Raw genomic sequence first — 13,171 nt, 5'->3', positions numbered from 1 at the left:
GGCGGGTTTCATTTTAGACAAAACCTTGGTTAGTCCTCAACCTCATCTGCTTGTAGCATCAGATGGGGCTTCAAAGAAAGGACAACATTCAAGAAATTTCAACTTTATATTTGAAAAAACATAATCAACTCAAGCTAATCAAGTCTCTAGTCATCAAAGACTCGCGAAGAGCTTTGACGCCTTTCTTAATTTCCAAAATCAAGTTCAATAAAAACACTTGATCATGCATTCACAGTTTAAAAACTTCTTGATCCATGAATTAATGCAATGAATCCTAATATTGCCAATGTTAGCTATGGAATATTCAAAAATTTAGAGTTAGCCACAACTCGTAGTCATAAATCTTGTTTTAGGGATTTTCATAATCAAGGAAAATATAGCAATGAATTGAAATTTTTAGCTTTTCGAGAAGATTTCCGAAGAAAAAACTGCATATACTACAAGAGTAAGGAAATAGGCATAAAAATATCAAAATATAAAAACTCCAAAAAAATTAACAAATTTGCAACAGCATTGATGTATTCAAAATAAACACTATCCTGATTTTGTTTTGCTATCTTATAGAGATTCTCAAAGAACTAAACTATAACCACCTCACCGATGAACTGCTCATGGACCCACCTGCACCCACACCAGAAACGAACCAAAATGGGTCCATTTAGCCCATGACCTAGCCAAGCTCACTAATCCAAAGACCCAACATTGATACAACACCAAGGCCATGCATACCATCCCAAAGTTGAACGGACGCTCGTGACATTTAAACTTTTATGGGGGGCAGCACCGTCATTTACTAAAACGAAGAATAAAGACAAGGAGAGTAACGACCGTCAATCAACTACTCTAGCGCCCTTCACCATAATACAACATGTGATGACATCCATCCTTCTTAGAGGTCTAACCTACGGCTACGATTAGTCCACATTTTGGACTAATCATAGCCATCCAGATGTGTTAGTTGGACGGCTGATATGTTGGTTGGACGGCTAGATAGACGTAGGGTGCTTCCGTATCATATAACATATGATAGAATCTTTCTTTTCTTTTCAACGCGTCCTCTCCTTCCTCCTATAAATACTCCGCGCTTTCCTTCCTCCCTCGAGTTTCTCCTGTTCCTCCTCCTTCTCTTTCTCTCGTCTGAAAATCCTAATTTTTGTCTCTCATCGTTGGTTGATCGATCGTTGCCGTCGTATCACGCAATGCAAGGAGGGCAGTTGATCATGGAGGAGCCGCTCCGGCTCGTCTCCGTTCTTACTCCTTCAGAACAAGTAAGATATTCCCATTTTTTTGAGATTTTTCTGGAATTTTTTGGTGCTCCGAGCGATTATTTTCCTCAGTATGTTTCTGTTTGATTCTTTCGTTACGAGACGTGGGCAGCGTGTGCTCGAAATTGCTATCTAAGGGATGTTTTTTGAGTTTCTATCTTTGCTTTTGCTCGTCTTCTTTTGTGCTTATGCGGAAATGCTGCTTTCTTTTTCTTTCTTTCTTTTTTTTTCCAAGCAGGGCGAGTGTTTTGGATAAGAAATTTGCCTCCTTATTCTCGAATTCCTTTTCTTTTCTTTGGAATATTCCGTGCTATTGTATTCCGAATTCTTGGTTTTTATTTACTGCGTGCTCTGTTTTGGATTGCTCATGACCGCTGCTTTTTCTTTTTTCAATCGTGGAATCAAGATTCCTTCAGTTTCTCCTGGGGGTGAACAAGAAAAAGGGGCTCATTTCTTTTATCTAGAGTTACAGGATAGGAAGAAACGTGTTTACGAAGTCACGGGATGAAACCCTGCTGGCGCACGGTGTGTCCGTAGCTTTTAGTGGTGGGCCACTTAAGGTATGGTGGTCGTGGGGCCTACTCGGGGTTCCTCGTCATAAAAAAGAAGTCTGTTTATAGACCACTGGGGTGGTCGCCCGTGTGACCAATGGAATGGTTGTGAGGGTGCTAAGATGAAGGCACCTGATCGAACCACACTGGCGCACGGGTGTGTCTCTAGCTTTTAGAGGTGTGCCGCGTAAGGCAGGGTGGTCATGGCCCCATCTGGGGTTTTTCTCGCTTCAACGTGGGTTCTGTCATAAGAAAAAAAGTCTGTTAAGAGTGGAGTCTAGAGAAAGAAACGCCTAACTGCACTTATCCCGTCTAATGGGTGAGGATTTCATAGTTCTCTTGATCTTCAGAACTTTCTGGGATTTCAGAGGGTCTCACTGTTACTCTGCATGTTGATTGATTGGCTACCAATGAATTTTTGTTTTCAGGTTTCACATTGATTTCTATGTGGTGATGCCCTTGTCATTTTCGCAGTTTTCTTTTTCTTTCTGATAGCCAATCTGGGGATATAGATCATAGACCTCAATGAGAGTTTGAACCTGAGACCCCCTGTTATGCCGGTAAGGAGGGTACAACATGCCAATTCCAAAAAATGTGGGAACGGGACACGGCTATATATATTAAATATCACATAAATACAAAATAAATTCAAAAAATCAAACTCATAAATTAATTTAACCTAACTAATAACATACTAAATTAAATATCATATAAATACAAAATAAATTCAAAGAATCAAATTCATAAATTAATTTAACATAATTTATCACATAAATATTTTATAGAATTGAGATGGCATGTCCAGGTACCCGCCCCTGTGTCGACACGGGCACTGAGGGTGAAATGGCATGTCCCGGTATCATAGCTGTTAAGATAGCGCAACTCCCCTTGTCCGGCTATCATGAAATTTACAGCAATAAGAAAAAAAGAGAGACGTTGACCATTTTCACTTAAATATCTTCCAAATTCTTTGTGGATGTGCAGAGCTTTTTTCCATCATTGACCAAAATTGTTGGCACGCTTGGACCAAAGACGCGATCTGTTGAGGTTATTGAAGCTTGTCTGAGGGCAGGAATGTCAGGTAAACTTTTATTCATATTTCTTTGCCTGTTTCTTTTACAGTTGACGGCTATGTAGCCATGTATGTGATGCTGCAACAGCTTATGAATTTACGGCTTGGTTTTGGCAGTTGCACGTTTTGATTTCTCGTGGTTAGATAGTGACTACCATCAGGAATCACTTGACAACCTCATGGCCGCTGCTAAAAATGTTAAAATGTTGTATTCTGTAAGTTGGTAACCTTCTAAATACTCTACGCTTACTTATTTTTATGGATCACTAGATAATGAGTGTGGACCGTGAAAAACTTGTGAAAACTTTGATATGTCATATTGCGTTAAATTCTTCTGGGATTAAATGGTGAGAAGTATTAAAAGTGTTAGTGCTTCTTGTACATGAAACTAAGCATATGGAATATAAATGAAATAGTTGGACTTTAGTCATTCATATTGGAGCTATAGTGCAGTTTATAGCTTTAACTATACTCACCAACTATTTCTATATTTTCAGCTTATGGCATTTTTATGTCACAAGAGCATGATTTTTCCACACATTTTGTATGTCATCATTAATATGTATCCAACATGAAATACCATGCAGCATGGTGGTGTCCAACTTGGTCAACTATAGTTGACCATCTTAAACGCTGTCAAAATGTTTCCAAGAGTACAATCATATTTGCTAAATGTAATCAAAATTGAAAGCATAAAAATATTAAGAGTAAAAAATAAAATTAATGAGTAAGAAAAAAGAACCTAAAAGCCTTTCCTTCAATTTTGAGATGGAACACATCAGGAATGTCTTCCTACTGTTGGGAGTCCTTATTTCCATATTCAGGAATCAAAATTTCTGGGATTAAAGAATCATTATTCCTAGATACATGAATCGAGATTCTTAAAGCATTCATATATTATAGTCTGCATCTATATGTGTTAATAAGCACTAGAGAATACACGCCAATTGTTGCGTAGATTTTCATTTCTATTTTTAAGATATTGGCACATATCACATACATAATTGTTGTTTTGAATGATAGATGCGCGTTTTTGTGTTGGTCATTTAAACAAAGTGGTATAGGGAAGTCTTGTTTACCTTTAGTAACTGTTTTTTGCTAGTTTTTTCACTTCCCTACCACTTCATATGCATATCCTATATTGCTACTGAACTGGTTCTCCACATCGCTTCTTTTCTACTTTTCGCTTCTGAACTAGTTCTTTTTGATTTGTTGGTCTACCTAGAATATTTAATATCATTCTGATGAACTTTTCTTCAGACCAGTGCTTAATGTTTTAGGATTGATGACTTCAAAAAAAAAAAAAGATGAAAAAGGATTCTAGGATTAACTTGAGGTACCATTTCCAGTCTTTGTCTGCAGATGTGTTAGTAGCATTTTCTTTTAGGGATAAAAAATTTTAGTCCATTAATGAGTCATGGGCTAAACATTATAGGAATTCCTTGGTTTTCATCCTCTTAGAGACCAAGTTCGTCCATTAAGTAAGAAGTCCTTTGTTTTCAATTTCCATTTGTATTAGTGCACAAGCAAAGGGTGCAAGTATGGATATGATTTCTCAAATACTATACATTTATCTAATTAACTATGCCAAAAACTTCTCCTTGTTAAAGATATCAATATTTAGAAGTAGGGATTGTACAATAAAAGAACCATTTTTGGAGTTTGATCTATGATTTTTTTCTTTCCTTTGCTTGGAAATACATTTTGTATAGCCTTCATCATATTCCATTGATTTGGAATAAAAATCAATGTTAGCTTCATGGAGTAAAGTTTTCTGTGCACATACATGCATTGATGCATATTTACATTCGGATAAGGGTTTTTATTCCTATTCAACATCTGCTTTTAGTATTTATGGTTTAACTGCATTATCTTTCTATTTTATTAGGTCATGTTAGACACAGTGGGACCAGAGTTGCAGGTGCATAACAAGACCGGAAACCCAATCGACTTGAAAGCTGATAACCACGTCATTCTCACTCCAGACCTCACTAGAGAACCCTCTGCCATGGTTTTGCCAGTTAATTATTCTGGGCTTCCAGAGGTATTTACATCATATGTTTCAAAAAGGTTCTTGATGGAATGAGCTGGGATGATCTTGTTCAACCTCCCCCTCTATGTGTGCGTGTTTTCATGTAATTTATAAGTGATGTTTCTCCTTTTATATTGGACACAGTCTGTGAAGAAGGGTGATACTATCTTCATAGGACAATATCTTTTCACTGGAAGTGAAACCACCTCTGTGTGGCTTGAGGTGAACATGGTTCTCGTGCTTGTTTAAATTATATTATATTGAGACAGCTATATATTGAGTGTGGTGTATGTTTTGTGCAGGTCTTAGAGACAAATGGTTTAGAAGTTGTCTGTATTGTAAAGAATAGTGCTACACTTGCAGGTTTCATCTTCACAATGCACGTCTCTCAAGTTCATATCAATTTGCCCACCCTTTCTGATTTTGATAAGCAGGCAACTTGATTTTAGCTTTTCATCCTGGTATTTGTAGTTTCTCATTCACTTGCCTGTGTATTATGGCATATCAGTTAAGGTTGCCTAGAGCTGTATGATGTCTGTCAAGGTTACATGGTGCATGTGTTTTACTTTCAATTTCTTGCAAATTGAGTATTCCTTTTGGTTGCAATCTCATTAACTAAATAACTTGTAAAATAACCAGCTTATGTAGTTCCTACGGAAATTTAGTTTGTCTAGGCTATTATAAATCTTTGCCATTTTCTTGATCTTTTATCCAATTTCTGGGCCATATGAATACTGACTTGGACAGTGAGCTTTTAAATCAGGACAAATACATTACATTCTTCTATTTTTCTTTTCACTAATAGTCTTATTTGATCTTAGTGTACTCAGCATGTCAATTCTCTTAGAAAAGAGCCACCAGATCTTTAAGCTAGAAAAATAACATAGTAATGGAGTCAAATAGCAGACTGCCTATTTGAGAATACTTGAAATGTCTCAAACGTTATAATTTTTAATAAAATTGTACTTATTATTTGAGGAGAAACCATCCCATTATGATTTTTGGTTTGTACATCCACGATACAAGCTGAGAGGTGCGATGTTGACAGTGGCTCTGTTTAAGAGTTTGCAGTGTAAAGCTCATCGGGTTCCCCCTCCCCATTGGAAAATTTTCCCCATCTCTTCATCCTTATGGCAAGGGATATACACACCATGCAGCAAAGTGGCAGTGTCCTTCGGCTTGAATGCCTTAAGCCGACCCACCTAGCCAAGTGGGAATCAAATTGTACTTTGGGCCAAGATTGTCATAAAAATTCATAATTTTTTAATATTTTTTTTCAAAAAATCAGAAAAATTATATATATATATATATATATATTTTAAATCATAACACATGAAACAATGATGAATTGCATAAAATACAACCATAAAATCACATATGAAACATTTATGTCTCTATGAGCTCCATGAGACATCATCAAACATCAACTATCTTTGAAGAACAATGCAAAATATTAAATATCTTGCAATTAAGAACATGCCACAAGACTCATACTTTCATATTACATCAACAAAAATATTAAGACAATAATTGCACTCGCTTTTCAATCGATTTTCACTCATTACTTGATTGCCCCATTGCCATGGTGGATCATCTAATGCCATCTTTGTTGGAGTGTGGAGCCTGATTTCTACCTTGATATAAATCCCTAAATTTGCCCATAGTAATGATACACCATTGCTTTGGGCAAAATGCCAAAGTTACAAAGAACTGGTAGTTGGCAGTGAACAAGACCTTCATTGCACCTTTATCTTTCATCGTGCGCCTCAGTAAAATGCACAGTTTTGTTGATTATCTTGTCTGACATCAAAGCTGCAGCCAATTTTTCATCCAATGACGAAGTCTGGTTCCATAACTTTATGGCTCTATTTCTTGCTTTGAATAGAAATTTATGACCATACGATCCAATTTGATTATGTATCAACTCTTATTGCATACATGTGCTCCGACAAGCTTCTGTCAAATCAACAAGTAACTAGTTGTTCTAAACTTGCTCATCTTTGAGTGGGCGAGCAATGTACTTGGGTTCTGTTGACCAGTGAGGCTTGGTCTTGATTTATGCCATCATTCCACTGTATTAGGATTTTCGTTGTCTTTCCCTTCTTAATTGTCTTGAACTTTTATCCTTTTTTAGCATGACATGCCAAAGTTTAGTGTTTGTGATGTACCAGGTTCAATAAATAGGTATTCCCAAATAGTAAATTAACTATTTTTTTATTTAACTAGATAACATATGGTTCATGAGCATCATAATGAAAGACATAGCAGTCTGTGGCAGTTTCCACTGAATGCAAACAGATCGAAACAAGGAAATTTTGTGCTTGATATATGAATGATTTTTAGTTTTAACTTGTATTACATTGACACCATTTTTCTTTTATGTTTTGTATTTTCAACTTGTTGTATCATTTGATGCGTTGATCTTTGCAATACTGGGCATGTATCCTCTTGTATTAATTTTTGTTTATTTATTGTCAGATTATTTCAACATGGGGGGTCCACAACAATGTTGATATTATTTCTCTTTCATATACACGTCATGCAGAGGATGTGAGAGAGGTATTTTAAGTTTTAAGGATCCTCAAGGATGTTTATGGGCATGTATTCACAGGCTTGTGAAATTTGCAATAATGTATTTATAGCAGTGGCTGATGTACCCTATACATAGGGCGTGTTTGCAATGCCCTGTGATTCTTGGATTTTCTCAAGATCCTGTAATTGTAATTTACAATCAAAACACTTTCTCAAAGTTGGTGAAACATAAGAAAGTACAAGTTTTGATTTGTGATTACCAGCTGTGATTTTCCTGCCTCGAATCTGGTGAAAGTTCGTCACAAGATTGATCATGTGACTGACGATAACAGCTTGAACTTTCCCACTTGTGACTAAAGCAAACATCCAAATAATTGTTTATTTTAGCCTGTATTCTTTCTCCGTGGAAGTAATGCTATGTATATCATTCTTTAGAGTCAAGATGATTGAGGATTCCTTATCGAGTACCAGTTTCAGTCACCTTGTGCTGAATAAATTATTGATAAATATAAAGGGCAAAGCACCTGATGGGTATATTCTGGGCAGGTGGATAGCGTTTCTGTGCCAGTCTCAAAAATACCAAGCTGTGCTGTACAAGCTTGTATCTTTCCACTAAATACTGTTGAAATTTCAAATTTTGTTGGTAAACATTCAAATATATTTGCCTCTAGAGAAGACGACTCATGTTCTTTCAAAGTTGTGTTTTTTCTTACTGGAAAAAAAAGAAAGTCAAGTTAAAAAAGTCTTGTTTTTAAGGTGCACAATATGAAGGATTAATTTTTTTTCCTGAGTTGGTGCTTTAGTAATATAGTTCTTGAGAATTGAGCTTGAATTACATTGTAATTAAGCGATGGTATCTTCGTTTTGTCATGAGTTGATGACGAAAGTTTTGTCCTACATTTTACAGCTTAGAGATTTTCTGCAAAAGCAAAATCTGCATCATGCACAGATATTTGCAAAAGTGGAAAATGTTGAGGTAAGCCAATCTTTTCTCGTTGAAATTTTGCCAAATTCTGCTTTTTAACTATTTCATTCCTTGTAATATTTGTTGCTTATAACTTCCCAGGGTTTAAAGCATTTTGACGATATCCTTGAAGCAGCAGATGGAGTTATCCTCTCACGTGGGAATTTAGGAATTGACCTTCCACCAGAGAAGGTTGGCTTATACATGTAGAGGCACTGTATTGTAATATAGCGATGCACTACCCCTATCCTATCATCCAAGTTTTTTTCCATTATTCTGAGGTGAACAAAGACCTCCAATGACACAATGCATGTGGAAATTGATGTCTGGATCTAATTTCACATAAGTAAAAATCTATTTAAAATAGAAAATGTTCACAGGATATTTTTTGATATAGACATCCAACCATGTGGTTTAAGCAAAATCCAATAATCTAGGTCAAAATCCAGGTATTGAGGCGTTTGAACATTTGGTATAGTCACCTATACTCATTTCTTTTCATGGAAAATCTTGGATTTATTGTATTTGATCATCTTCCCTAGTTCATTACACTTAGTGCATGGTAGATCTGAAGCATCTGCCCCTCATGACTTGGCAGTTTTGAGATTGCTTTATCAGTGCAAGTTTCTGCTCTGGTCTAGCTTCATCTGAAGACTCAGAGATTGTATTGCAGGTTTTCTTGTTCCAGAAGTCTGCTGTTCACAAATGCAATATTGCAGGAAAACCTGCGATTATTACTCGAGTTGTGGATAGCATGACTAATAATCTACGTCCAACGCGTGCTGAGGCCACTGATGTGGCAAATGCTGTCCTTGATGGTTTGTATTGCCTGGAATTCTTGCAGATCCTTTATATCTCTGTCATCCTTTGTCTTCTGTGTCTTAAAGTCTGGGTGTCTTTCTATTGTGCAGGAACTGATGGTATTTTGTTAGGTGCAGAAACCCTGAGGGGCCTCTACCCGGTCGAGACAATTAGAACTGTGGGTAGAATATGTGCTGAAGTATGCCACTGGATCTGCATATTTTTACAGTAGAATTATATTATTTACTTAATTTTACTTTGCACACAGGATAAATAATGCTTCTTGTTTCATTTTCGGCGAATGCCTGGCAGCTGTACTAGTTTCTCAGTGCAATGGATAATGGCTTAGTACTACTTTTCTAGACATGACAATTGAAGGAAAACATAAAACATGATATTTTTCCTCATTTAGATATTTGTAATTTGCAAATAGATTTCAGAGGTCTTTTGTTATATACGATGGAGACTATCTGTTTTGCAGGCTGAAGTTGTTTGTAATCAATCTCTTCTTTTCAAGCGAATAGTCAAACATGTTGGTGAGCTAATGTCGGATGAGGAATCAGTTGCCTCATCAGCGGTATATTCAGTACCATTTTTTTTATAATATCTATGCTGTGACATAATTGGTGTTTTATTTAACCTACCAATTCTTTTTTGTTATAAAAAAGGTCCGTACTGCAATCAAAGTTAAAGCAGCTGTAATTGTTGTATTCACATCATCCGGGAGAGCTGCAAGGTCTTTTATAAGCCTTTTCGTCTAGAAATGCGATGTTCACAAAAACAAAAGGGATGTTCTAGTGGACTGACTCTTTAAACATTCTCCACTGCAGGTTGATTGCAAAGTATAGGCCTGGCATGCCTGTGTTGGCTGTTGTTATTCCAACGCTCATGACTAATTCACTGAAATGGACCTTTTCTGGTTCAACTCAGGTATAATTTCGAATTGAAGTTCCACGTAATGGGCTTTTCACACTTTTAAGACTTCACTCTTGATGCAGGCAAGGCAGTGTCTGTCACTGAGAGGCGTCCATCCCATTCTTGCCACTCCAGCTTGTTTGGTAATATTTTGAAGTGCAAACTTTTTCCTCACTTTTAGGTTTTAAATTTTATAGATGGTAGAATTTCAACTGAAATAAAGAAAAGTTCGTATAGGTTACTGCTCTAGTTCAGTATGTTTTTGTAACCTCTCTAAAAGCTTACAAGTTTTTAACATTGCAAGCTATGTCAGACGGATACTCCATTTTGACTGCTGTTCTGTATCCCTTTATATGCAAGTCATACTGGACACTTCATAAAACTGGCCCTACCCCCGTATCCGCAGCTGTATCCATGTGACATAGATTGCGAGTATCACTGCTCTTATCATTAGCAGATGACATTAACTCCCCCCTTCCTGTGGGCTATATTTTAAAGCCTTTTTACTTTCAAGTTTTGAGTCTGAATAATGATCGTGTCAGTGAATAGTATAAATTTCTTATTTATCTGCCATGAGAATCATCACATATTTGTTAAATGTGATCTAACTTTGAAGTACTTAATATGTTGCTTCTTTCGGTTAGCTTTTACTTTATGTTTTAGGTATACTTAATGTATACGAGTTTGGATGGAATTACAGTAATGCAAATGAAGTAGAAGGGTGACTTTATTGCACTTAAAAATTTATGCTGCTGGCCAAAGGAACAAATTCTGCTAAAGATTAGTCAATGCACATAGCTCATATATATGGGGTTTTCCTTCATTCTAGCTTATTTCGTGTTGCAGGATGGTCCTGCCATCTCCACAGAAGAGTCTGGGCTCGCTCTCGCACTTGAACATGGAAAGAAGGTTGGATTAGTTAAGCCACATGACCGGATTGTCGTGTTTGAGAAAATTGGTGATTCATCTGTGGTCAAAATTATCGAGGTTGAGGACTAGGACGAGTGATGAATTTCGAAAAAAATGCCATGGCTATTGTATACGCCTGCAAAAAAAAAATATTATAAATTGAGGATTCCAGAAACTCCTTATATGGGATGTTTTCCCAGCTGATGAAGTATAAACAGTTTTTGTATTGTCCAAATCTGAACCTGAGGCATGGGTTCTTTAAGATAATACTTCTAATGTTTTGATAAGTTTTTGCAAGTTTCATGCGATTGTTCACTAGTTATGGATTCTCTTTTAATAGAAAAACTGCATTTTGTAATTCAACCACCCCTTTGCACTCAATAAAAAGTGGTTTGTGTGTGTGTGTGTGTGTGTTTGTGAGAGAGAGAGAGAGCCGAAAGAAATTCAACATTACCACTCATGAAGATCAACAAAATGTTGAACCCATGAACTGAACAAGAGCAAAAGCCAAAACAAATAAAGAAAGCAGAAGAAAAAAAGAACATCAGACAGATAAAACAGGCTCACGCCAGAGCCGCTTGCCCAGATTGCGGCAAAAGAGAGGTAGCATCAGCAGGAGGGAGCGGAAGATGCTTTTGCCATACGCAAGATCGCATAAATTGTTATTCCATTCCTGTGATAAAATGGATTTCAGAAAAGAGATTTCAAGCCTAGAGGTACGTTCTTAAGATCGCTATCTTTAGAACTTCAATCGCCCCACTCCGGGAATTTCGAAGATGCGAAAAAGGGTTTTGTTACGACTGAGTTCTCATGATACAACTAGGCTTGAACCTCAAGAGAGTCACTGCTTCGCAAGAACAGATGACCTCTCCCACACATAAACTCTGCAAGCCAAACCAGGAAGAAAGAAAGGAGAAAACTGGAGAGTCAGAAATCCTGATGATCTAAAAGACAAAAAAGGAAGAGATTTATAGACTTGCTAGAAAGGCCAAAACGTTTTGAGATAAATGAGATTAATGACCATAATTCTGACGGTTTGAAAGTAGGACGAAAAGGTCCTTGAACGATCACCCACCTTTGACTGTCAATCAAAGGCCTTCAAAACCGTCCAACAGCCACAAAGCGCCATAAACTCAATATAAATGCTATTAAAACCTTTCAAACGGCCAAATACCTCAAAACCGAAAAGTCAAAACGGACATTTGCGCATCATATGCACCTCGCACCGTTGCGAGCGTGCGAAGTGCAAAGTGCGCCTCAAGTGCCCTTGCGCACACACACGCGCGTGCGTGCGTCAGAACAACACATTCGTTGTTGCACGATGCGCAGCAACGTCTGCAATCCACCTAAAGACTCAAGGCTTACCAAAGTAAAGAATAGATAACAAACTCTCTATTTAAACATCTTGAAAAACTTTTCACTCTTAGATATGGGACTTAACTTTTTCAAGGCACTTTTGGTAGTAAACAAAATCACCAAGATTTTATATTTTAAAACTTTTCTAACAATCCCCCACTAGTTTTAAAATATATTTGGCTTGCATAGAAACTTATGCATCAGTGAGAGTGTCTGCATGACTTGAACCCCCACTTTTTGAAAGAAAACCTAAATTAACCAAGGTGCTAAGTAGACTTACCTTGAACTTAGCTCCTTATATTGTTAACAGAGTTTTTCAATCATACATAGGTTTCCAAAAGTTCAATTGTGTGGATTTCATGTTAGCACATTTAGAGCCTTGTGCTTCCCTGGATTCATGAGTGTTCTAGAGAATTGTCAATTCTCATAAGAAACGGCTCACACTTCTACACTCATATAGGTGAGTTTGTCTAGGTGTACTGTAACACGCACCCTAGCCTTAAGGCCTACAAACTCATCAAGAGCTATTAGCTCAATCCTCACATTAGTTACAACTCATGAGTACACATCAGTAATGGGCTTACATAAATATGCTCAATATCTGTCATTCACCAATTCGTTTTTCATTGAACCTATGCATGTGGGATCTCCAGCGCTCTAGATTGGGTATCCTTAGGTGATGACTTAATTGGCTTAATTCCCATTCTCCTCGATGTTTTACTGATGACATCTCTTGAAAGGCCTTTCGTAAATGGGTCTGCCAATTTTTGACTT

General features: G+C 37.0%; 1 protein-coding gene across 2 annotated transcripts; it reads left to right on the top strand.

Annotated features, from left to right (window-relative positions):
• The first annotated feature begins 1,105 nt into the window (after positions 1-1,105).
• On the top strand, positions 1,106-11,216 carry LOC149847476 (pyruvate kinase 1, cytosolic-like). 2 transcript variants are annotated; one of them, XM_089997040.1, is made up of 16 exons: positions 1,106-1,268; positions 2,801-2,897; positions 3,006-3,103; positions 4,777-4,932; positions 5,065-5,142; positions 5,223-5,354; positions 7,399-7,479; positions 8,360-8,428; positions 8,519-8,608; positions 9,090-9,234; positions 9,328-9,416; positions 9,699-9,794; positions 9,886-9,953; positions 10,048-10,147; positions 10,216-10,275; positions 10,979-11,216. In XM_089997040.1, exons 1-16 carry the CDS (start codon positions 1,200-1,202, stop codon positions 11,129-11,131), a joined length of 1,581 nt encoding a protein of 526 aa, XP_089853166.1. In that variant the 5' UTR covers positions 1,106-1,199; the 3' UTR covers positions 11,132-11,216. The 2 variants fall into 2 exon arrangements, with proteins under 2 accessions (XP_089853166.1, XP_089853165.1); XM_089997039.1 differs by having other exon boundaries at positions 10,198-10,275.
• Positions 11,217-13,171: the final 1,955 nt, after the last annotated feature.

Source organism: Nuphar pumila, chromosome 2 (assembly GCF_984573655.1).
Source record: "Nuphar pumila chromosome 2, dmNupPumi1.hap1.1, whole genome shotgun sequence".
Classification (NCBI taxonomy): domain Eukaryota; kingdom Viridiplantae; phylum Streptophyta; class Magnoliopsida; order Nymphaeales; family Nymphaeaceae; genus Nuphar; species Nuphar pumila.
This window is presented reverse-complemented; position numbering and strand designations above follow the sequence as displayed.

Coding starts and splice junctions, on each gene's coding strand:
- LOC149847476 (XM_089997039.1), top strand. CDS start 1,200: ATGCAAGGAGGGCAGTTGATCATGGAGGAGCCGCTCCGGCTCGTCTCC. Junction 5,143..5,222: donor CCACCTCTGTGTGGCTTGAG/GTGAACATGGTT, acceptor TGTTTTGTGCAG/GTCTTAGAGACAAATGGTTT. Junction 9,795..9,885: donor AATCAGTTGCCTCATCAGCG/GTATATTCAGTA, acceptor GTTATAAAAAAG/GTCCGTACTGCAATCAAAGT.